This window comes from Phalacrocorax carbo, chromosome 3 (assembly GCF_963921805.1).
Source record: "Phalacrocorax carbo chromosome 3, bPhaCar2.1, whole genome shotgun sequence".
Taxonomy (NCBI): domain Eukaryota; kingdom Metazoa; phylum Chordata; class Aves; order Suliformes; family Phalacrocoracidae; genus Phalacrocorax; species Phalacrocorax carbo.
Genome location: NC_087515.1, coordinates 128,338,590 through 128,361,831, shown reverse-complemented (window position 1 = coordinate 128,361,831; position 23,242 = coordinate 128,338,590). Strand labels below are relative to the sequence as shown.

At 51.2% G+C, this 23,242-nt stretch overlaps 1 protein-coding gene across 1 annotated transcript; it reads left to right on the top strand.

The window, feature by feature from the left end:
* Positions 1-76: 76 nt before the first annotated feature.
* On the top strand, positions 77-22,962 carry ESCO2 (establishment of sister chromatid cohesion N-acetyltransferase 2). Its single transcript, XM_064448381.1, is given in 12 exon segments — positions 77-159; positions 3,142-3,210; positions 4,682-4,706; positions 4,708-5,691; positions 9,473-9,560; positions 12,469-12,529; positions 17,399-17,528; positions 19,075-19,206; positions 19,537-19,626; positions 20,082-20,222; positions 20,614-20,795; positions 22,523-22,962. Coding segments are annotated over 12 exon segments (2,109 nt in total). The 5' UTR covers positions 77-91; the 3' UTR covers positions 22,662-22,962.
* Positions 22,963-23,242: the final 280 nt, after the last annotated feature.

Here is a 23,242-nt window from a genome sequence, read left to right as displayed (position 1 = left end):
CCTACCCTTACGCATGAGCTAACAAGCCGGGCGGTGAAGCCAGTAGGAGCGTTGCGCATGCTTCGAGCAGTGCTGGCACACAGCGTTGCGCATGCGCACCTCTGCAGCGAGCGTGTCTCCCCGACCATATGCGCATGCGCGAAGTTCCTCCTGTGCAGTGTATGTGTGGGGGTGCGGGGGGCCCGGACACAGTTTATTTATTTTTTTCTGAATACGCGTAAATGGTCTCCACAGTATGCTTGGAGCCCATGGGAGGGCCTCAGCGAGGAGCCTCCGTGGGGAGCCTCCGTGGAGTTGCCGCCGCCCTGTGACCCCTTACAGGCCCCCTCAGCGGCCCACCCTCCTCCCGTTTCATTGACGGGAGCGTTTTTTTAACGGAGCAAAGGGCATTTTAAAAGCAAAATCACTGATGGTCACCCCCGTAGCATCCCCTTAACCTTCGTAAACGCCCCTTAATTCATTCCACCCCTTCATATGCCAAAATATTGCCCCCCCTTGAGGCCCTTTGGCCCCAGTGCACGGCGCACGGACTACAACTCCCGTCAGCCACCGCGCGCTCCCCGTCCGGCCGTGGCCCTGCGCTCGCGAGGTACGCTGGGAGTTGGAGTCTCTCGGGGGACCTGTGTGGCGATCTCTGCCATCGGATTGGCTGCAAAACGGGCAGGGCGGGTGCAAAGCGTATTTAGGCCAATGGCGATGAAGTATGTGTGAGCGACGAGGCTTTCGGTCCAATGGAAAGAGGAGGGCGAGGCGAGCGGGAGTAAGGCGCGCGGGTTCGAAGACGCGGGAGCGGTGGCGGTGGCGGCGGCGGCGCTGAGGTGAGGGAGGGAGGGTGGCCGGGCTGGGGGTGGCGGGGCCGGGAGAGGGCGGGGGGCTCGGGAGGGGGCGGCTTGGCTTTGGTGCCGTGCCGGGACGTAGGGTTTGTGTCAGGGGGAGCGAGGGGTGCGGGTGTCAGGGCCTGGCGCGGTTCTGCGGCGCCTGGGTGTGGGCTGAGGGGGACGTCGCTGGCCCCCGGGCCTGGTGTGGGCTTCGGGTGTGTGTGTGTGAGGTCTGGGGGGTCCCGGATTAGGGGTTTGGTGAGTTGCACCAGGCCCTACGTTCTGGTGCGGGTGGGTTGGGGGGCTGGGGTGGTGTGGGGGTGATGGCGGGGCAGTTGGGACCAGGCCCTGGTGTGGGGAGGGGGCTTCTGGGGGCTGTGGGAGGCTTTGGTCAGGTTCTGGTGGGGTCAGGGAGGTGTGGGAGGCTTTGGTCAGGTTCTGGGGAGGGGTGGGAGAAGTGTGGGGGTGCTGGGGTAAGGGGCTGGTGCCCCAGAAGGGTGCGGGTGCCTGTGGGGTGCTGGGATGAAGGCCTGATGCAATACTGGGGCGAGGGGCTGGCTGGCACCTGGACTATGAACGTTTTGGGAAGGGGTGTGTGTAAGCGGGAGCTGCTCTGCAGGGTTTGTGGGATCCTCAGGTTACTAGTGCAAATTCTAAGGATTGCTCCCCCCACGCGTGCACCTGGACTCTCCTGCCAACAGCGTGTCCTTGACTCATCTCCTCCCTTTCATCTGCACCCGATATCTTATTTCCCAGCTACCCACAGGCTTGTTATTGCTGCCCTGTGCCTCTGAGGCATTGCCCGCCGCCTCCTGAAGTTCCCCTCTGCCAGCACTGCTCTGTGCTGAGGTTGTGCGGCTCCTGCTGCAGCCACGCAGCTCCTGGCTCGATCCTCTGCCACTGCTCGTGTCCTTGGTGCTCCTGGGCTTGACGACAGCTTGTCGTGTCTGGGCTGTCACCGGTCACTGCTTCCCCAAAACCAGCAATGCATTAACGCCGGCAGGTTCTTCCCCCTGCTGGCAGATTATTGAATAAATTAATCTCTGTGGTGTTCTAGCAGTTTATAAATATTTATTATTCGTTCTTTTGGATACAGGATACTTGTTTACTCTGGAATTTCAGTTATGAAATGCCACATAACACAAAAGCAAATATTGTATGATAATTTTATCAAGCTGGAAGAGATGGAACCAACAGCGTTGAGTGTTAAACCAGTTTAAATGGCGGCTGTGTTAACAAAGGCTAAAAAAGCGTAGGTTGTGGTATTTGGCAAGAAGGGAGCTGGGAGAGAAACTCTAAAAGTCTGTTGGGTAAAGAGCAGTCTTGGCTGGAAGGTGAATGCCAATGTGAAGTCCTCATGGGAATAAACTGACCATGGATATAGGAGGAGCAAGCAGGCTTCTAGGAGTAGTGTCAGTGAGGTCTGGAACAAGCTTTGTGAGAGGAGTGTGAGAAATGGAAAGTAAAATGGCTTGTATTGGGGATAGTGTGGCCAGCAGGAGCCGGGCAGGGATGGGGCCCCTGTGCTCGGCCCTGGGGAGGCCCCACCTCGAGTGCTGGGCTCAGGTTTGGGCCCCTCGGGACAAGAAGGGCCTGGAGGGGCTGGAGCGTGTCCAGAGAAGGGCAGCGGGGCTGGGGCAGGGTCTGGAGCACAAGTGTGCTGGGGGGCGGCTGAGGGGGCTGGGGGGGTTTAGCCTGGAGAAGAGGGGGCTGAGGGGAGCCCTTCTCGCTCTCTGCAGCTGCCTGAGAGGGGCTGGAGTGAGGGGGGGTTGGTCTCTGCTCCCAGGTCACCAGGGACAGGACGAGAGGGAACGGCCTCAGGCTGCGTCAGGGGAGGGTTAGGTTGGGTGTGAGGGAAAATGCCTTCCCTGCCAGAGGGGTCAGGCCCTGGCACAGGCTGCCCAGAGAGGTGGGGGCGTCACCGTCCCTGGGGGGGTTCAAACACCGTGCAGCCGTGGCACTTGGGGCCATGGTTTGGGAGGCCTGGGGGTGTTGGGTTGGGGGTTGAACTCAATCTTAGAGGTCTTTTCCAACCTAAACAATTCTATCATTCCAAAACTTTTTTCCGAATTATCTGACTCTAGAAAAAGGACTTCAGGATGTGTTTGTCCATGATGGCAGAATTGGATTTGGCCTCAGCCTCTTGATCTTTTCTGTCTGTGCTTGTTTTATGGCTTATGCTCAACTGAAACACAGCCCTGTGTTGCACTAGGCTTTTCTCCCCAGTCCCTCATGTTCTTTTTCTTCTTTACTAAGTTTTTTTTCACTTGTTTTTTTTCTTATTGGAAATCTGTTTTAAGGTATTAAAAATGTGTTCTTGTAGGCGCTCTGGTGAAGACATGGCAGCCGTTACCCCACAGAAAAGGAGCCGTCATTCTTCCAATACAGATGGGTATGTTATCTTTTCATAGATCTTGTTTTTTTCCTAATAAAAACACCTTAACTGCTGGACATGGAATAAAATAGATGTTTAAAATCCTTGAGAACTTTTAATGTAGAGTGGAAAAAATAATTAAGGTGGTTCTGAGACGCAGTACTGTCAGCCTATGTTTATTATTCAGTGGCTTGTATCATTTTTATGTTGTACTGGGCATCTTGAGAGATTTTATCTAATACGTAGGGAAACCAAAGAGGGATCTCCACTCTGTAGCATCGCTCGGAATTAGACATGAGAAAAAGCCGTTGCGCTGAGCTGATACTCTGCAGGCCCACGTTAGGAGGCTGCTTAAGGGCAGTTATATTTTTCTTTTATTAAAGCAAGGTATCTCGTTTTGGCAGCCACCTTCGTCAAGTGCGTATCCCCGTACACGACGTTTGCCTGCAGACCTAGCCTTGAGAAAGTCACAATACCAGCAGAAACCTAAAACCTGATTGTTTAGAAACTTCAGAAATAAAACCCCTGACGTTTGCGTTCCTGTGTGGTAAAGCCTCAGCCTTTCCCATTTGACAGGGCTCTGACGTACAGTACATAAATACTGAGGTCTGCACAAATTATCTGAGTAGTCTTCTACTGTTAATAGAAAAATAGTTCCTTTGTAACATATACCTAAAAAATGATAGATTTTTTTTTTTTTCCCTAAATCTAGTGGAGGAGAAGCCACTGGCCACGAACAAAAAGCGGAGCTTTAGATCTGAAAGAATAGCTTGTTTCTCTTTCACAACTCTACCAGTTAAACAGATTTTTCTTATGCTTGTCCTGTACTCCCCCCACAAAAATTTCAGGGCGGGGAGGGGAAAGACCAGGAGTGAAGGAGCTAAATACGTTACAACTAGGGACGGCTGAATGTGTTCTTCCTATGAACGTGTATCTCCTCTTGGGCCGTAGGCTCAGAAGCCGTTAGAGATTTACCGATGAGGTTTTAGACTCTGAAATAGCTGTTAGAGTAAGATTTCTGTGCGTGCCTTTCAGAAACTGGTGTTCAATATTGTGAGATCCCCCCGGCCTTACCAGCCTTATGTAGGGTGGTGGGAGGTGCACGAGCTTTTTCGGAGGCACAAATCTGAGTCGACAGAGTTGGCCTGAAACAAATCAAATGTGGTGGGGTTTTTTTTTCCCTTCTTAAGCATGAATAGGGCTGATCCTGTCAGCAACGTTCCAGAAAGTAGAATGACTGTTGTTCCCAGGTGCTTTAACAAGTTCAGGCAGGAAAATAGATTTGCTGTTTAAAAAAATGAAAAAGACTGTCTTAGGCCTTTAGATTTTTGTGTATTATATTTTGGTATTTGATATTTGTATTTATTCCAGGGCATCTACCAGGAGAAGCAACCAGGCTGAGTAAAAATGAAGTGTTATTTAAGTAAAGTAATAATTTAAAAGTGTTCAATAATAGATGTGATGTTTCGCTCTGTAATTATTTTTACAGTTCACCCTTAGCCTTTGAGAATCCTGTGGAAAAAAATGATGATAGGCTCTGCTGAAGGTCTGTCTCCACTCAAGAAATCAAGAAATAATTGGTTTGCTTCCCAAATAAAATGGTCATCGAGCTCCAGCGATGAGATGAAAGAAAATGAGGCCGTCCCGGTGAAGCCGGCGCTGTCGAGGAGGCTGGATGTTTCACCCCTTCAGGCAGCCAGTGTTCCCACAGCTGCACAGAGGGAGTCCCTGAGGAAATTATCCCCAAAGGCCGCTTCCTCGTACAAGCCCCTTGTGCCTGTGATGTCTTTTTATAGCAAGGAAAAGCGATACCTTACTCCTCTTGAGAGGAAGCAATTGAACAAGAACTGCTCTTCGGGTGGGAGGAACAGGGATGAAAATCTCCCAGCTGCCAGCAGGACTGAGAAGATGAACACGAACTTGAGCAGGAACGCAGAAAGCTCAAAGCCAGCCAAGCACACAGCCAGCTCCAAGCATGGCAAAACTGCCCCCAAAATGCCGAAGAAGGTGAAGGGAGAGCTCCCGGTGGGAAAACCCAGTGTGGAGAAAGAGAATGTGAATTGCCTCATAAAAAAGAAGATGGATTCGCCTTTCCGAGTCCTGAGCATGACAGTTAAACCAGCCCTGAAGCTCCAGTTGGGAGCGGCGTTCTTTTCTGCCAGGAAGAAATCGCACTCTAAAAAACCAGTTGTAGACGCCAAGTCGCCCCAGGGACCCCCCAGATCTCTGCAAGAGAACGATCGCCCCGGACCCCTGACAACTACAAAGTCCAATTCAGCTGATAGAAAGAAAATTCTTAAGGCAGGCGGTGTATTGAGAAGTATTCCTGTGCCTCAGAAGAAGGAAAATGAAAACAGGGAGGGCTTTACTGACTGTGCAAATCAAGAGACAGATGTGGCGTGCGAAGGAAGAACATCTCCGCAGAAAAGCGGAAGCGCCTCCGGTCCCTTTTGCACACCCTGGTCTGCAGCTGCTGGAGAGAACGATGCGGAGAACGTGGTAAGCAGGGGTGGCGTTGGGAGCAGCGGGGGCGTTCGGGTGACACACGCAGAGTTTGAGTGAGCCGCAAGTAACACGTGCTCCAGTTGCTCGGGCCTAGGCTGTTTATTTACATCTATTAGTGGATTTTGCCTAGGAAAACTTTCACAGATTTATTCCTGCCTTATGAAGGCATCAAACTGTGGAAAACTTTGAGGAAGTTCTTGTCAGCATCCCTGTCTCCCACTAGCTCTGTGCTGTAGTGAAATAGTTGGGAAACTCTAGGCCAGTCAGCCTCACCTCCATCCCCAGAGAAGCGATGGAGCAGTTCATCCTGGAGGTCATCTCCAGGCGTGTAGAGGAAAAGAAGGTTATCACAAGTAGGCAACGTGCATTCACCAAGGGAAGCTCATGCCTGACCAACCTGACAGCCTTCTACAGCGGCGTGACTGGCTGGGTCGACGAAGGGAGAGCAGTGGGTGTTGTCTACCTCTACCCCAGTGAGGCATTCGACACTGTCTCCCATAGCGTCCTCATGGACAAGCTTAGGAAGTGCGGGTTAGATGAGAGGACAGCGAGGTGGGTTGGGAACTGGCTCAACGACAGGACTCAGAGGGTCGTGGTCACTGGGGCAGGGTCTGGCTGGAGACCCATAACTAGCAGTGTTCCCCAGGGGTCTGTGCTGGGCCCTGACCTGTTTGATAGATCCATCAGTGACCTGGACGATGGGACAGAGCGTAACCTCAGCAAGTTCGCTGACGGTACCGAGCTGGGAGGGGCGGCTGATGCACCAGAGGCTGTGCTGGCACCCAGCGAGAGCTGGCCAGGCTGGAGAGCTGGGCCCGGGGGAGCCTCAGGGAATTCAACCAGAGCCAGTGCCAGGTCCTGCCCCTGGGGAGGAACAGCCCCCCGCACCAGCACAGGCTGGGGGGGACCTGCTGGAGAGCGGCTCTGCTGAGAGGCCCTGGGGGTGCTGGGGGGCAGCGAGGGGACCCTGAGCCAGCACCGGGCCCTTGGGGCCAAGGGGGCCAGCGGTGCCCTGGGGGGCATGGAAAGGTGTGTGGGCAGCAGGGCGAGGGAGGTTCTCCTCCCCCTCTGCTCTGCCCCAGTGAGGCCACACCTGGGGGGCTGCGGCCAGTTCTGGGCCCCCCAGTGCAAGAAGGGCAGGGAACTGCTGGAGCAAGGCCAGCGCAGAGCTGCCAAGGGGATCAGGGGCTGGAGCATCTCCCTGGTGAGGAAAGGCTGAGAGACCTGGGTCTGTTCAGCCTGGAGAAGAGAAGGCTGAGGGGGGATCTCATCAGTGCCTATAAATATCTGAAGGGTGGGTGTCAGGGGGATGGGGCCGGGCTCTTTTCAGCGGTGCCCAACGCCAGGCCAAGGGGCCACGGGCACAAGCTGGAACACGGGAAGCTCCCCCTGAACATGAGGACAAACCCCTTCCCTGTGCGGGTGCCAGAGCAGGGGCACAGGCTGCCCAGAGAGGCTGTGGGGTCCCTTCCCTGGAGACATTCACCCCCCGCCTGGCCGCGGCCCTGTGCCCCTGCTCTGGGGGTGCCTGCTCCAGCAGGGGGTGGGACGGGGTGAGCTCCAGAGGGCCCTTCCAGCCCCCACCAGCCTGGGATTCTGGGACTGAATTTACAGCAGCTGAAAGGAAAGCTTCCTGTGTGATGTTTTTGCAAAAGACAATATGTTCTTTTTTCTCCCCATGGAAAAACAGCAAAGCTGAAAAGAAGTTTTTAAATGTCCCTATTTTTTTTTCTTTCTTAATAAATGTAGTAAGTGCCAAGTTTGACTTTGCTGAGTTTTGGGGGAGGTCGAGCCCGCAGCCAGGGGTTCTCCCTAGGTAATTGGTCTGTCTTCAAAACGTTACCTGTTCAAAGCTGGAGGAAGGACGCGCTTTGTGCATCCTGTTGCCGTGATCCTCGAAGCCTTTCTTCTTTTTCCCCAGCCACGTGCTTCTCGGCTGGTGCAGTAGTTGGACAGAGAAAGCAAAACTGTTTCTAGAGTGTCTCTATGCAGAGATTTCGCATGGGTCAGTAGATGTTGCTTGCGGGAGCAGCCTGGGCTGTAATTCGAGCTGCTCTAGCAGGCTTTGGGCTGCTCCGGGGTTATTGTTTTAGCGATTATTTTCTCAGCAGAAACTCTGCGTGCCTGTGCTGCAGCTCCCTTTGCTAAGGAAGAGAGACCAAGCCCCGGGTTCTCATGCTTTAACAAAGCAACAACGAATTTTCTGAGCTGCTCCGTGTTTGAAGAACAGCAGGCAGGTCTGTGTTTGAAGGCATATGAGCAATTTTTATGCTTTGCTACCTTAGCAGTGAATATTTCTGGTGATAGGAAAGTTTTATTGTGTTGTTTTTTTTTTAAACATACACTTGATTCACATGCAAACGTGTTTAGCCATGCCAGAATGGTTAAACTTTGCGATGAGTCTCACTTATTGCCAACCAGTTAATGCTTGCCAGGCCTCGCTTTTAATTTTATGATTTGCCAGAGAGTTGTTTAGCTTGGGGCATGGATATCGCTGTCTAATGCCGGGCTCAGGTGCGGAAGGTGAGGGTGGCAACGAGACGAGCGCAAATACAGATTCAGAACAGGTTTGCAAACCCTTTTATTGCACTTAATGTCATAACTTGCTGTTGCGTTCTGGCATCTGAAATATTGGAAAGCAGGAAAAACCAGTGGAATGCTACCGTGGTGTGCTACACTGGGCGTTGAAGCAGTGAACAAGATGGGAAGCTGTTTTTATAGGGCTAATGGGTTTTATATTCCTGTGTCGGCTCAATAAAGGCCAGTTTATTGCCTCCTTTGTTCACCTGCGCTATTTTAGCGTCTCTCTTGCATTCCTGACTTGATTGTCAATATGTTTTTACAACGAGGCGTTAATAAAACACAAATGTTAGCTTGTGCGATCTCATCTTGCACATGCAGTAAAGAAAAAAAAAAACAGGTGAAAGCGTTTGGTTCTGCCGCAGTGGCAGTTTTTTGGATTGGCAAACTAGTTCTCAGAGGAGAACCAGAAGCGCGGAGCGTTTGAAAAGGGAACTTAGTGACTTTGTTACTGCAAACTGGGTACAGACCAAGTCTGGCCTTGATCTAGCCTCAGGTTCTGCTACAGCCGGTTGCTTTACCTGGTGACTGTCTGGGGCTCCTGACAAGATGGGAAATAACACACTTGTCAGCTACAAAAAGAGCAGAGTTTGAGGCAAAAATCACTTTGGCAAACTTTTGTTTTTACCGAACGTCTGAGAGGCTTCCAAAAGCTGGGGAGGCGCGTTCTCTGTCTGCAGAGAATGAAGCAGAGTCCCAGAAATGCTGAGGGGGGGAGACCATACAAACCTCTGTAGTTAAGATTTACTTAAAAACCAAATAACCCCCCCCACACATCCTGCACTAAAACAGGAGCAGGGCAGAAGCAGGCGTTAAGGTGTTGAGAATCAAAAAAGCACGATGGCGGTTTGTCAACAGCTCGGTCAAGGGCAGGTGGAGGAGAAGCGTCGATGGAACTCCTCAGGGCTGCGAGTAACCTGCAGGAAATGAATTCTTCCTCGGTGCTGGGGTGCAACGTGTTCAGCACCACTTTTGGATTCAGTGTTCGGGTGTAACTTTAATAACGGTGAGATGGTTAGTCTGTGAAGACCGCGTTCTCTTATTGGACGATAAAGCCATTAGTAACGCTTTGTAACGTCAGTTAATGCTCGTCGTGGAGGTCACTTGAACTAGATGTGATTCCGTAGCCGCTGTCTGAGAGCTTAACTGGAGAGTTTTCTTTTTGCCCTAAAAAAAAAATTATCTTAATTTATAGGATGTTGATGAAATCGGTTCTACGACCTGCGAGTCAGATGATTGTGTTATTCTTTCAAGCCAATCCCCACGTGAGGTGGGTAAGCGAGGTAAGTTGGATCATACGTGTCTTGGTCTATGACTTGTTGCTGTAGGAAAATGAGGTGGAACGGACTTTGAAAAATCTCTTGGGTTACCTGCTTCTCCCCAGCAGGATCAGCTCTGCTGAACTCCCATCTCGTCCTATCGCTTAGTGTTTTAACAAGCTGGACAGGAAGGATGGAGATTCTGCTGCCTCCCCGCCAAATCTGTTTGAATGTTGAGGAGTTTTTATAGGATAAAAAAAAGGATAAAATAGGGTGTCTAACCTCTCTTTCCTCTTTGCTTTACTACATAGCCTGTTCCCAGTAAGATTTGGGAAACTGCTGTATTTGAATTCTGTTATTAAGTTTTCCCCCATTCCTTTCTCCCCGGACCATTACCCAGATTCTTTCAGCTTTCCTTTCTAAGTCTTGATTTTTAGGCCTCTGACTCTTCCAGTTCTCTGCTTTCTCCAGCCTGAGTCGTGCCTCTGGCACGGTACTCCCGGGCAGAGCTGCACCTGAGCCTTACCAGCACTGGTTAGCAGGAAGGGAGTGATGAATACATTCCACACGCAGGGAAGGCATACATTTCCACAGGAAACTTTGCGTTTGAGATGCCTTTGGCTTGAGGCCGACAATAACCCAAGTGTTTTATGTGCAGCTGCTGCCCAGAGGTTTGATCCCCCTCTCTTATTTTGCCCTGGCTTGTTGTTAAGCGTAGTGGTTCCCCTTACCCATATTTCGATCAATTTGTTTCTGCCCGTTTGCAATGTAAAAATGCTTTTTAAATTTAACTCTTAAATGCCCCTATGGGTTAGCTATTATCTACAGAGCTATAAGCATATGTTATTGTTCACTCCTGATGGTCACCGAGGAAACTCCGCTCTACCCTTCTTGTTTCAGCAGGGGATTATTAACAAGAACTATTTGAATGTGATATTCCCCCTCCACTCCCCCAGCTTTGCTCCTTTTCTTAGGGTTGGTTTACAGAGACAATATTTCCCTCCTAACGCAAGGGAATTTTCAGAAGTTATATATTAATTTTAAGACGTTTATTATTTTCCCTCTTGGGAATAACAAGTGATAACAGAGAAGAAAATAGGTTGCTTAAATATTATTAAGGCAAAATAATGCGTTGGCCTCTACCTGCTGTCTCATCTCCCAAGTATGCACTAATGTGTGCCAGTATGTTTGCAGAAGTTGAGGTCGTGTTATTTTATCCTAATTTCCTGGTTTCTCCGTTTTCCCTTTTAAAAACAGGCAGCATTCCCTATCCTAGCCTCAGCAGGCCCTGGGTTAAGTCAATCCTTGCTAGTCTGAAAACGGCTAATTTATCTGAGAGTCCTCTTCACACCGTTCCCCAGCCGTGGAAGTTCATAGCTCCTTCGTGTCTTAATTGTGCTACCGATGTCAGCACAACCAGTTCTTTTATTTGTGGCTGAAATAAAAAGGCGCTGAATGTTTTGTCCTCCGGTTTTAGTGTTTCCTCCTCTTTTTGGTAGCCAGAACTCCTGGGTTTTCCCCTTGCTGTTCCAGGATGCTTTCCTGCTTCCGTGGCCTTTCCAGGTAGAGCTCATCTTGCAGTTTGGTGTTTCTGCTTTCGGTCCTTCACATTGCTGCTCTGCTTTCCCCTGGGTTCCACTCCCAGTGTGACGCCTTGGGTTTCCAGTCAGAGAAGGAGTCATGATTTAGCCTCAGTGTTTTGCCTCTTACTCCACTCCTTTCTGGCACATCTGGTCTTAATCTGTTTCTTGGAGAAATTGCCAGCGCTCCTGAGCCTTCCCCCACTCCCTCCCCTTTAAGTCTTGCTTCACAGGGGAATTTATTTATCCGCTTTGGAACTCAGTGAAGTCTGTTTTCTTGAAGGTCACCCTTTCTCTGCTGTGCCTCCTCCTCCTCTTGCCCTGCGGAGCAGCACGCGCTGTGCTGCCAGCCGCTTTTCTGTCCGCCGTCTGCAGCTCTGTATAAAAGACCCCTCTTATGGTGTTTCCCACCTGTTTGTAAGGCTGCTGCCATCACGTTCCCAAAGATTGCCTGACATGATTTGCCTGCTGGGGCCTTTCCCAAGAAGTGCCTTGGCCCTCTAAGATCCTGTGTTTCTAGGAAGCCGGAGGCTTTTTGTTGTTTATTAGTGTTGTCTTCGTGACTTCTCACAATCTTTTCCACCACTGACATTAACGAGAGGCTTTTTTATTCTGTCCTATTTCCTAGGAACAACGGGTTCATCTTCATGGTATGTTTTTGGGAGGCTTTTAGGGCCATTTTTCTGCTCAAGTACTTTATCTTACTTTCTGTACATGCTTTTTCTGTAATTCGTAAGAATTCTGTCTGTTTGTGAATGCAGTCGAAATACGAGAGCATAAAGCAGTCTAGTACCTAAACATCTGCACTTGAGGGAAAATATATTCCTAACTAACAATTTGTTTGGTTTTATTTACAGAAGTCTTTGCTAAGTTATCCTAAAACTCGCAGCTTGTATGCTGTAACCTAGTGCTGGGCCTGCCACTTCCCAGCTTCTCTGGGATGAAGGAGCTCTAGGTTCAGGCTGCCTTAGCCAAAATAATGGCAAATGGAGAAAGCTCTGCTTGATTAACACTCTAATTAATGGCCAAGGAAACACTAAGCTACTGCAGCAGCAATTTCTGCGTGATATAATGCTTCATAATTCCAGTATGAGAAGGGAAAGCACCGGACAGCCTGATCGGTGTGCTTAGGTGGATTGAAGGTAATTATGGCTGGACACCACTCCTGGGCATAGCCTTGATATCCTGCAGCATCAACAGCATCCCAGTACTCATTAAGCTCTTTAGAGTTCAGTTTCACCGTTGCGTGTCATTTTGAAGTCTCATTGGTGTGTGAATTTGTTTCCCTGTATTAATGTGTTCTGCAGCTAAGAAGGATTCTAAACCGCAATAACTTCACTCCTCTTTTCCAGTGTCTCCTGCAAATGCCGTTGTCTACCCCATATTCAGCGCACCTCCCACCAGCAAGAAGAGGTAGGCTAATCTTTGCCAAGTCTCTCCAAGAATGATCAGAAGTGTCGTATCTGCAGAATAATCGTGGTTGTTTGTTTGTTTTTTTTTTTTTAAAAAAAACATACTAGTTTTAAAAATAATAGCTTAGCTTTGTCCCAGCCCTTGTAAGGTCTGGGACTCTGAGGGTGGTTTGGGTTTGTTTGGGTTGGGTTTCTTTTTTTTGTTTAAAGAGAAGATGAAAGATTAAATTTGCATTGGTTTAGGGGGATTCTAGGCTGTGAATAAGGAAATACATGCTTACTGCCTGTAGTAGATTTTACTTGTGAATTTGTACATATTATTGAGCTGATGGGCTTTACTTTTTGAACTAAAAAGGAAATATTGGTTTTCTCTTAGCTGTTGCTAATGATAAAATCATTAGAACAAGGGGGGGCTGTATCAGGATATCTTCATCACCAGGGCTGGCACAGCCTTGGTGTCTTCTGAGCCACGTAGAGGGGTTTATTGATTTATACTGCTTCTGCATGGCCTGTCTCCGTACCTGGAGTGTCCACAATGAGCAGTAACTTTCAGTCTTTATGTACTGGCTCTTCATCGGGGGCCTGCACCCTCCCTCAGCCAGACCAGAGACCCTCAAGAGCACTAACTACGACTTTTGAGTGGGTACCAGAGTTGTCAAAACGAATTGTTTTCACTCAGACAGTTCAGCGAGTGCAGCGGTGCTGTGTAACGTTGCCTGCTGGCCATAAATGAGCTGTCCCTCGCTCAAGTCTAATAAATGGTGTGGGTTTCTGTCTGTACGCTTAAGTCTGCACCGTGGACAGCAAACGCATGTTCGTGAGATTCCTACACCTCCCTCCCCACCCAGGATGGCAGCGATGCCGCTGGCGTGGGCGTCCTCGCCAGGCTTGAAGTACTTCTGTGTTACAAGCAACCTTTTGAGTTTAAGTTTGTGTATGTCAGCTGTGTGAAAATTCCACTCTGTGTTAAACTGGGCCAGTTAAACTGTGGGTTCCTCGTTGAGTAATGCTGGAAAGGCTGACGGGGCAGGTCAGTGACTCTGCTCAGGCCGGTCTGGGGCTCTTGCAGGAACTGGCAGCTTCTCTGCCTCTGTCATGCTTGACCTCCTTTACCAGTTTAGCCTACAGTATTAATTTTTAAACTGTTGAAATGACTCACTTTTGGGGAAGGCACTGGCTTGTTAAAGTTGTACAAGCTAAAGATTGCAGAAGGCTTGTTTACCTGCCTGGTGCTGGTGGTGCAGAATACCCACGACCTTTAAATCTAGTGTCAGACCGATCCCTCGCTGCCATCCGGTTCATTGCTTTCCTATAGTAACTCTTCCCGTGAGATGCTTTTGTAAATATTGCAGCGCTGTGGCTAACACTGACCAACACCTGCAGTTTTAGTACCCCGAGAAGTATGTGTGCTATGCAGAAATCACCTGAAGTGCGAAGACCAGTAACTGCGCTGCTCAGGTGTGCTTCATGTTGTGCTTTTTTAACCCGAGAAATCTTAGTAAGCAGTGCTAGGTTGCAGCATGCTCACAAGTTTTGATCCAGGTGCCGAAGACAAGACAGTAGTTGCCATAAAAATGGGTGAAAAGGATTAATGGAAGCATCTGCTCCTCTTCCCGTCCTCACCTGAGGGGGTATTTCATAAACCTGCTGGGCGATGTTTGATATTCGCTGTGATGGAAATGAAGTGCGAGCACGTGGGGGCAACCTCTTTAGCAGGGCCTGCAGCGACAGGACAAGGGGAGATGGGTTTAAACTAAAGGAGGGGAGATTCAGACTAGAGAGAAGGAGGGAATTGTTCACGCTGAGGGCGGTGAAAGCCTGGCCCAGGCTGCCCCGAGAGGCGGTCGATGCCCCATCCCTGGGAACACCCAAGGCCAGGCTGGACGGGGCTCTGAGCAACCTGCTCTGGCTGAAGGTGTCCCTGCTCACGGCAGGGGGTTGGGCTGGGTGGCCTTTAGCGGTCCCTTCCCACCCAAACCCTTCTGTGATTCTAAGGTTCGATGATTTGAAACGTGAAGTTTGCTTTTTGCATCTGTAAAAAGCACAATCTTGACACATGACTTGCAAGCCCTGAGCCTCTTTATTCGTAAGGTGTAATTCTGCTACCTGATGTCTGTGCTTCCGACGAGTTTATTTCTTCAATTAATTTGCTGTCGCATTCATAGACTTCCCATGAAAGAAGACTTATTTTCCCATGCAAGAACCAGAGCCACTAATCCCTCTCCCACATTGAATCAACTTTATACATTTCGTTAGCAATAAAAGCATTCTGAGCCGAGTTTGTTGCAACCATAAAAAAAACCCCACCACTTAAAGTTGCTCCTAAAAGAGCCAAAATAAACCTTCCAAGACTTGTTGTGCTACTGTAGCCCTCTGCCACAGAAGTGTTGAAAGAGAGATCCGATTGCAACACTTGCTTCGCTTCCTCATGTGGCTTTTCAAATACCTTCCGTGGTGCAAGTGGGACCCTGGAATGTGTGGAAATCCTGGTGTTTGTGATTAACTGAAAATGTCTTGGATTTGCAGTTGCCTCGTGGGAAGCTGATGAGCGCAAGCTTTTCCTACATGAAATCTGTGCTTTGGAAATTCTCCTTAGTATCCAAATCTATAATATTGTTTGGTGTAGCTCTAAATTAGTTCCATGTGCAATTAGTAACACCCCTAACGCTGTGCTTCGCTGAAGCTCGCGAAGCCCGAGATGAAACTCTAAAAATTCATATAAATCCTCCATATCTAAATCTGAAAAATTCCTCTTGGCCTTGCTTCAGCCTGCTCCCCTCTTTGGGAAGCCGTCCCTGCTAGATGGCAGAGGAGAGCTTAGCTCCAGCACCGAGGGGTTCTTCCCAAGATGCTGCTGATCCCGGGGTCTGAAGGTGGTGTTGGCATGAGGGGCTGGGACTCGTGGTGGTGAAGCAGTGACTGTGGGGGGAGAGGGGGCCTCAGGGGTAGGTGGGGTGTGGGCTTGAGCTCAAGCAGTGGTGATTCTCGGCCAAAACCTTGTCCTGAGTTCTAGTATACCTTGATCAAATCCTAGATGAAATGGTTCATGGGTTATTGGAGTTCAGTTTTTCTTCCTTTTTTCTCCTTGAGGGGAGAGTGGCGCTGATGTGGTGTGCGCTCTAGTCAGCTTTCCTCACAAAACGGGAACACTTGAAGCTTTGTAAGATGATTTCAGATGATGCTACCTCCCCCGCTGAGCCTGGCAGGGCAGGACCCTTAGCCTTGCCGTGTATCCCACTGCCCAAAGGACCGCAGACCCCTGTGCTGCTCAGACAGAGCCACGGTACCGTGGGTTGCAGTGTGGTCACGCTGCGAGGCACATGCTCCCTCTGCCAGCTGGGCTGACCTCCCCAGGTACTCACAGCCACATCTCCCTGTGAGCCACTGGGGACTTCACAAACCCATGGGGCTCCTCAACCCACCCGGGGGTAGGCGCATTTTGGGCATGTGATCGTACCTGTAACTTTACATACAAGTGGAACAAGTTAGGAGCATGTCTGTGGGACTGTTAAGACTAGGTTTTTTGGCTCCCGGTTGGACTCAGGTGCAGGGTCGCCAGAGCTGAGCAGCTTGCTGCCGCAAAACCCTGAGCCTGCGCGGGAGCATTTTGGGTGTCCAGACGCACGTAAGCAGCGGTTTGGGGAGGGAGCTGTTGGAAGTGGGCACCTATTTCTTCACTTGCTGTTTCCTTACTTCATAACCTGGCCCCCTGCTCCTCGGTTTGTTGTGTATCCCTTTGTTCAAGGAGCTGATGAATTTCTGATATCCTGGCAACAGGATGCGTGTTGAAGGGGGAGAGGTGCTTAATGAAGAGTTATTTAGCTTCTGTGCAACTGTGACTCTTCCTAGAGCCCCTCTCCTTCACTCCCTCCTCCCTCCCCCAGAGGAGCTGGCAGCACAGCTGTCACAAGGGTCGGAAGGCTCTGCAGAGGGACCTGGGCAGGCTGCATCGATGGGCCGAGGCCAGTTGTGTGAGGTTTCACAAGGCCCAGTGCCGGGTCCTGCCCTTGGGTCACCCCAACCCCAGGCAGCGCCCCAGGCCTGGGGCAGAGGGGCTGGGAAGTGCCCGGCGGAGAAGGCCCTGGGGGTGCTGGCTGACAGCCGGCTGGGCATGAGCCAGCAGTGCCCGGGTGGCCAAGGAGGCCACCAGCCCCCGGGCTTGTGTCAGCCCTGGTGTGGCCAGCAGGAGCCGGGCAGGGATGGGGCCCCTGTGCTCGGCCCTGGGGAGGCCCCACCTCGAATGCTGGGCTCAGGTTTGGGCCCCTCGGGACAAGAAGGGCCTGGAGGGGCTGGAGCGTGTCCAGAGAAGGGCAGCGGGGCTGGGGCAGGGTCTGGAGCACAAGTGTGCTGGGGGGCGGCTGAGGGGGCTGGGGGGGTTTAGCCTGGAGAAGAGGGGGCTGAGGGGAGCCCTTCTCGCTCTCTGCAGCTGCCTGAGAGGGGCTGGAGTGAGGGGGGGGCTGGTCTCTGCTCCCAAGTCATCAGTGACAGGACGAGAGGAACCGGCCCCAGGCTGCGTCAGGGGAGGTTTAGGTTGGGTGTGAGGGAAAATGCCTTCCCTGCCAGAGGGGTCAGGCCCTGGCACAGGCTGCCCAGAGAGGTGGGGGCGTCACCGTCCCTGGGGGGGTTCAAACACCGTGCAGCCGTGGCACTTGGGGCCATGGTTTGGGAGGCCTGGGGGTGTTGGGTTGGGGTTGGACTTGATGATCCTGGAGGTCTTTTCCAACCTTAATGATTCTACGTTTCTAAGCTTTGCTCTACGTGGCTTAGTTTGGGGTCTTCAATAATAAGTCACCACCCTGCCCTGGTACCCGACATGTAATATTAGTTTTTCTCTGCAGTGACTAATTTTCATCTCTGGAATGATTTTCAGGGCGCAGGCTGCGCTGGATGAACTGACTTCTCCATTTGGGTCCAGCCCACCTGCAAAAACATCTCACACCTTGCAGAAAAGCAAGAAGGCGAAAGAGCTCTGCAAGCATTCCAGCGATCAGATGATCATTGTAAGGTTCCCATCGGGGCATTCCGGGTCCTCAGAGGGGTGGCTTGGTGGTGAGGAAACAAGAAATATGTCTTGAGGCTAACCGATAAGTAGATTTCCTTACGTGCAAACCTCAAACCAACCACTCTGTGATGACTGTAACGGGGCAGAGATTAACACACTTAGCACTAGACTAGGACAGGGAGTAGCTAGGAAATAGGTTGTTATAGTTTGCCTGGGACTAGTGCTTTATTACGTTTTAGAATTCAGAAGAGATTTATGGAACGTAATAATGGGGGAAAAAAATTAAAAAGCCCAAAAGGGAGCTCGGCCAAGCCTGTATGGATGCTATAGGAGCGAGTTTGGCCGGATAATTTTCCTTTCCCACGGCTTCCTGGCCCTCTGAGCGAGCAGAGTCAGCGCAGCACCGCAACCGCAGCAGCGAACGGCAGCCAGGGCAGCACAGGAGCAGGAATGTGCGACCGAGAGCCGAGCCCGAAAGGAGCTTGCTCTGGTAACGAGCGGGCGCCTCTTTAGCTCCGCGGCTGCCTTCCTGCTGTTTCCCCTTCGCTGCGGAGTACGGATCTGGGAGCAGGAGGAGGCCAAGCGGTGTTGCTGAAGGCTCGCGTGTCGTGCAGCCGTCACGCGTATGCGTTTCCAGAAAATACGCCCTCAGCGATGAGTAATGTTTCAATAAACCATTTGTTCTCACTTGGTGACATGCAGACATTTTCAAGCCTGTTTCCTGAGGGAGAAGGGCTTATGTGATCGCTCTCGTCTGCTAATCTGCCCTTTCTAGCACCTTTTGAGTCGTTTGGATGCTTTTTCTGTCAAAGTTGAGACCTCACAGATATACAGATTTTGGAGTGTTTTGAAAACTGGTCCCTGTGGGAGGGAGGAACCCGATGAGTGCCTGTGCTGAGAGGAAAGCAGCAGCGCCCCTGAACGAGCCCCGAGCTCCAACCCTGCCCGGCACGGCTCGGCTGCGTGTCGTAGCTGCTGGGCCCACGAGGGACAGCCTGTGGGTGCCGTGACACCATGGGGAAGCCCGAACTGGGACGTGGGGAAGGGAAAGCAGTAGTGGCCAGCGCAGGGAAATAAGGCAAGTCCTTAACAAACCAGACTTTACTTCCCCTCACTACTTAGAGAGCAATCTGCTCTTTGCTTGCACAACTGGCGTTGGGTTCCTTCTCTTCGCCTCCCTGTGTACTGACAGAGGTAAAAGCAAAGTCATTTTTTAGGTAACTCATGGAAAGACCATATGGGGTTTTCCTCTGGTTTTTTTGTGGTGCTCTTCTACATCGGTTCCTCAGTGAGGATGTTGCTGGTCTGTTTCAAGGCTCATTCCAAATAATGCATTCATTGTCTTCCCTGCGTGATTTAATGCTGTGCAGGTCTAAATATCCTGCAAATAAGCAAAGGCTCATCCTCCTCTTCACAAACTCAAATGAAAGCAAATACTCGAAGCTTTGATGATTGTTACCAGAACCAATTCTCAAACTCATTCCTTAAACCAAGCGTGGTTTTGAATGGCTTCAAAGCGCTTAACTGTCTCTGTTTGTCACTAGGATGCTGGTCAGAAGCATTTTGGTGCCATAGTTTGCAAGTCGTGCGGCATGATCTACACGGCCGCTAGCCCAGAGGATGAAGCCCAGCACATCCAGCACCACGAGAGATTCCTCGAGGGACTGAGATACCTGGTAAGGCGACGGCTGCGCTGCAGCTCGGCTGAAGGCGAGGCGGGGAGGTGGTGCGCCGCAATATCCAGGTACGAAGTCGAGGCATGTGCAGGGGAATGTTTTTGCCACCCAGAGGGGAGGTTAAAGCGTGAATTAGGCCGTTCCAGCAACTGTCGGCCTTCATCAGTTTGATGAATGTGACTTGACTTTATTCCTGAAAGCTGAAGCGGTTCAGATTACAGCTTCATCTGCCAGAGTCTGCACTGAATCACTTCCTCTCTCTTGCTAGGCCACTAACTTGTTGTTTGTTTGGGTTTTTTTCCTGCCCCTCCTCCCCCTCCTCTGTGGCAGGGTTGGAAGAAAGAACGGGTTGTGGCCGAGTTCTGGGATGGGAAAATCGTATTGATTCTTCCAAATGACCCAAAATATGCCGTCAAGAAGGTACATGTTTGTTTATTTTGGGGTTTATATTGGAGATTAACTTTCTGCTGGCTCAGCTCCCAGAACTACCTCAGTGCGTGATCATACATCGCTTGCCAGTGCAGGGGGCAAGCAGGAGAGGCGAGCGGGGCCGTGGCGGCGATCCACATTGCTGTGGATGCCCACCCCGATGCCTCCTAACCCTGCCCCCTGCCCGGAAGCTCTTGTTCTTAAACAACCAACAAAACCTGATGCTTTCCATCCCAAAGACTGGGGCGAGAGCTGGGTGCGCTCTGTGAGAGGTGTGGAGGGACAAAGACATGAGCGAGAGCCTGTTCTTTAATGTTCTCTGCAAAATTAGAGCCTGGTCTTGTGTAAGGACAGGCTTAATAGGGGGAAGAAGTCCCCTTTCTGACAGCTTTCACATCAAAGACCATTAGTTCCTAATGCGCCTCTCTCTGGTTTTGTTTTCTTAGGCAGATGATGTGCGAGAAATTGTAGATAACGAATTGGGATTCAAGCAAGTTTCTTTGCGCTGCCCAGCCAAGACTAAAACATACTTGTTTGTGTCCAACGAGATGGTCGTTGGGTGCTTAGTGGCTGAATCGATCAAGCAGGTACGTGGTGTTAGTTGTGTGGGGAGGGGGTGACGTGACGGGCTAATCACTGCGCAAGCCTGTGTGTTGGGAATCCTGGCTTAGCACAGGATGGCGGCAAATAAAACTAAGGAAATAAAAAACAAACAAAAAATCCGCCCCAAAAAAAGACAATTAAAAAAAGAAATTAAGGAAAAGCTCGTGTTTTTATCAAGGTGAGATGTTGCTAGCAGGAGTTAGCTGGGTTCGCACGGCTGATACTGCTGCGAGCTTCCATCTGACCCTGGTTTGGGCTTACGCGGTGCTCTGCCCTGTCAGAGAGGGCAGAGGGCGAGGCTGGGGGCACGGGAGGCTCCGTGGCTCTGCGTCCCATCGGGAAGGAGCAGTTTGATGCCTCTGCTCATCCCCGCAGGCTTTCCGGGTGCTGTCGGAGCCGGAACCTGCGCTGTCCCCCGGCCGGGACGCGCTGCAGCACCACCGGGCTTGGCGCTGCTCCACCGAGCCGGAGCCTGCCGTCTGCGGCATCAGCAGGATCTGGGTGTTTGGCCTGAGGCGCAGGAAGGGCATCGCCCGTCGCATGGTGGACGTGGTCAGGTAGGGAGCGGCGGGAGGGCGGCGGGGAGCCAGGGTTTGTCCTTGCAGGGGGGGGAAAAAACCCCTGATGATGGCAGCAAAAAGTGTTTAGAAGGAACTTGTGGAAAGGGGTAAATTTATATCATTCAGCAAGTCTGAAATCCCCACCTCGCAGCGGAAGGGTATCAAGCAGACAGATATTCTCTGTATATCTGATATTTAAGTAATAGTTCTACTTAAAATCTGACACAAGCGTGGGCCAAGCTGTAACCGCTGGGTATAACAGGAACACAGAGCTACATGGACCCGATTTTCCAAGAGAAATTGTCCTCGTTGGGGGAAAAAAAATATTGTCTCTCAACTGGACAAGTTGATGGGCCCAAACACTTTAGTTTTTCCAGGCAGGAAATTCCAAGCTTTTCAAGCTGGGACCAAACCAAAGACTTAAAAACTTCCCCTCGGCTGTGGTTAAGGACTGCCTTGAGGCTGAGCTCGGTAGCCCGTGAGCCTCTGGTAGCATGTGTCGTCTTAGTGTCCCCTCTGATCACTGCATGTGTATCAAATACAGACAGGTAAAGTACTTAAGTACGTATGTGTATATTCCTATTTAATCCTACGTGATTGAATCTGGAGCTCAGTATTCTGAGGATTCGTCAGCCAGTGTTTGGTCTCAGCTTCTTCCCAGGGTCAGTGTTTCACATGCTACCTGTGTGACACCTTCCAAACCCACGGGATGTGCCAGCCCGCTGCACCCAGGTGACCCATGGGTGCCCATGGGGGCCCTGGCATGGCCGTGGTGGGCTTCACTCGAGAACCACTCTGAGATATTTAACCAAAAGCTCTGGGTTATCATGTAAAACTGTGTTTGCAGGTTTTCTGCCTGTATTTGCTGGCTGGGCATGAGCCAGCAGTGCCCAGGTGGCCAAGGAGGCCACCAGCCCCCGGGCTTGTGTCAGCCCTGGTGTGGCCAGCAGGAGCCGGGCAGGGATGGGGCCCCTGTGCTCGGCCCTGGGGAGGCCCCACCTCGAGTGCTGGGCTCAGGTTTGGGCCCCTCGGGACAAGAAGGGCCTGGAGGGGCTGGAGCGTGTCCAGAGAAGGGCAGCGGGGCTGGGGCAGGGTCTGGAGCACAAGTGTGCTGGGGGGCGGCTGAGGGGGCTGGGGGGGTTTAGCCTGGAGAAGGGGGGGCTGAGGGGAGCCCTTCTCGCTCTCTGCAGCTGCCTGAGAGGGGCTGGAGTGAGGGGGGGGCTGGTCTCTGCTCCCAAGTCACCAGTGACAGGGCGAGAGGAACCGGCCCCAGGCTGCGTCAGGGGAGGTTTAGGTTGGGTGTGAGGGAAAATGCCTTCCCTGCCAGAGGGGTCAGGGGTTGGCACAGGCTGCCCAGAGAGGTGGGGGAGTCACCGTCCCTGGGGGGGTTCAAACACCGTGCAGCCGTGGCACCTGGGGCCATGGTTTAGGAGGCCTGGGGGTGTTGGGTTGGGGTTGGACTTGTTGATCCTGGAGGTCTTTTCGAACCTTAATGATTCTGTGATTTGGTCTTACACGATCCTTCTTGCTAAGTTTAAAATGCCTCCTGGTTCCTGATTACGCCAGAAAACCAGAGGGCAAACTGGCATCTCAACTCCCTTCTCTGGTTTGAAAGCAAAGCGAAATAAGATCTCCGTGCAGCGGAGGGCTGCGGGCGGGGGGCACCGCTGCAGGTAAAGCAGCGGCTGCTTGCAGCGCGCCGATAGCTCTGCTCTCTCTTTCAGGAGCACCTTCATGTACGGCTGCTACCTGAGCACCGAAGAAATCGCCTTCTCCGACCCGACACCGGACGGCAAGCTCTTTGCGATGAACTACTGCCAAATCCCCAACTTCCTTGTTTACAATTTTATTTATAACAACTGAGTTCAACTTATTAGAAGCTGAGGTTTGTTTAAATAATCTAAAAGAATTTTATGTTTAAATTAATAAGCATTTTTAACCTGGCTAAAAGCTGTTTTCCTGCTGAGCGCTGGTCCTTCCTCTCCCTGTGCGCGAGCTGGGGGAGAACGTGTCACTTTGTGTACAGAGTTGTATTTTAGTGTGTGCCGTGAAACCTTGCTTGGATTTCAGGTAGGTTTGTTTCTTCTGAAATGAAATTTTATTGTGAGTAACTTAATTTCTTTAAGAGGTTTAATTAATATAAAGATGGTTGTTTTCTCCCTGATGTGTGGGTATGTAGTTCTGAGCTCTCCGCAGCGTGTGTGCGCTGTAAAGGGCAGGGTAGAAGCCTTAAATCTATGCACAGAGTATGAGATGTCTTAAACGGCGCGACTCGGGGCAGGATTTCCCACCCTCCCGGTGGTGGGCTGCAGGGGAAGCTGCCCCGGGGGTTGCCCGCTCAATAAAATGTGTGAAATGCTGCTGCTCGAGCTCTTGTTTCTGTGCAGAGGAGAGCCGTGGGGACCCTTCTGTCGCTCTCCTGCTTGGAGGAGTTCAGAGAAGGG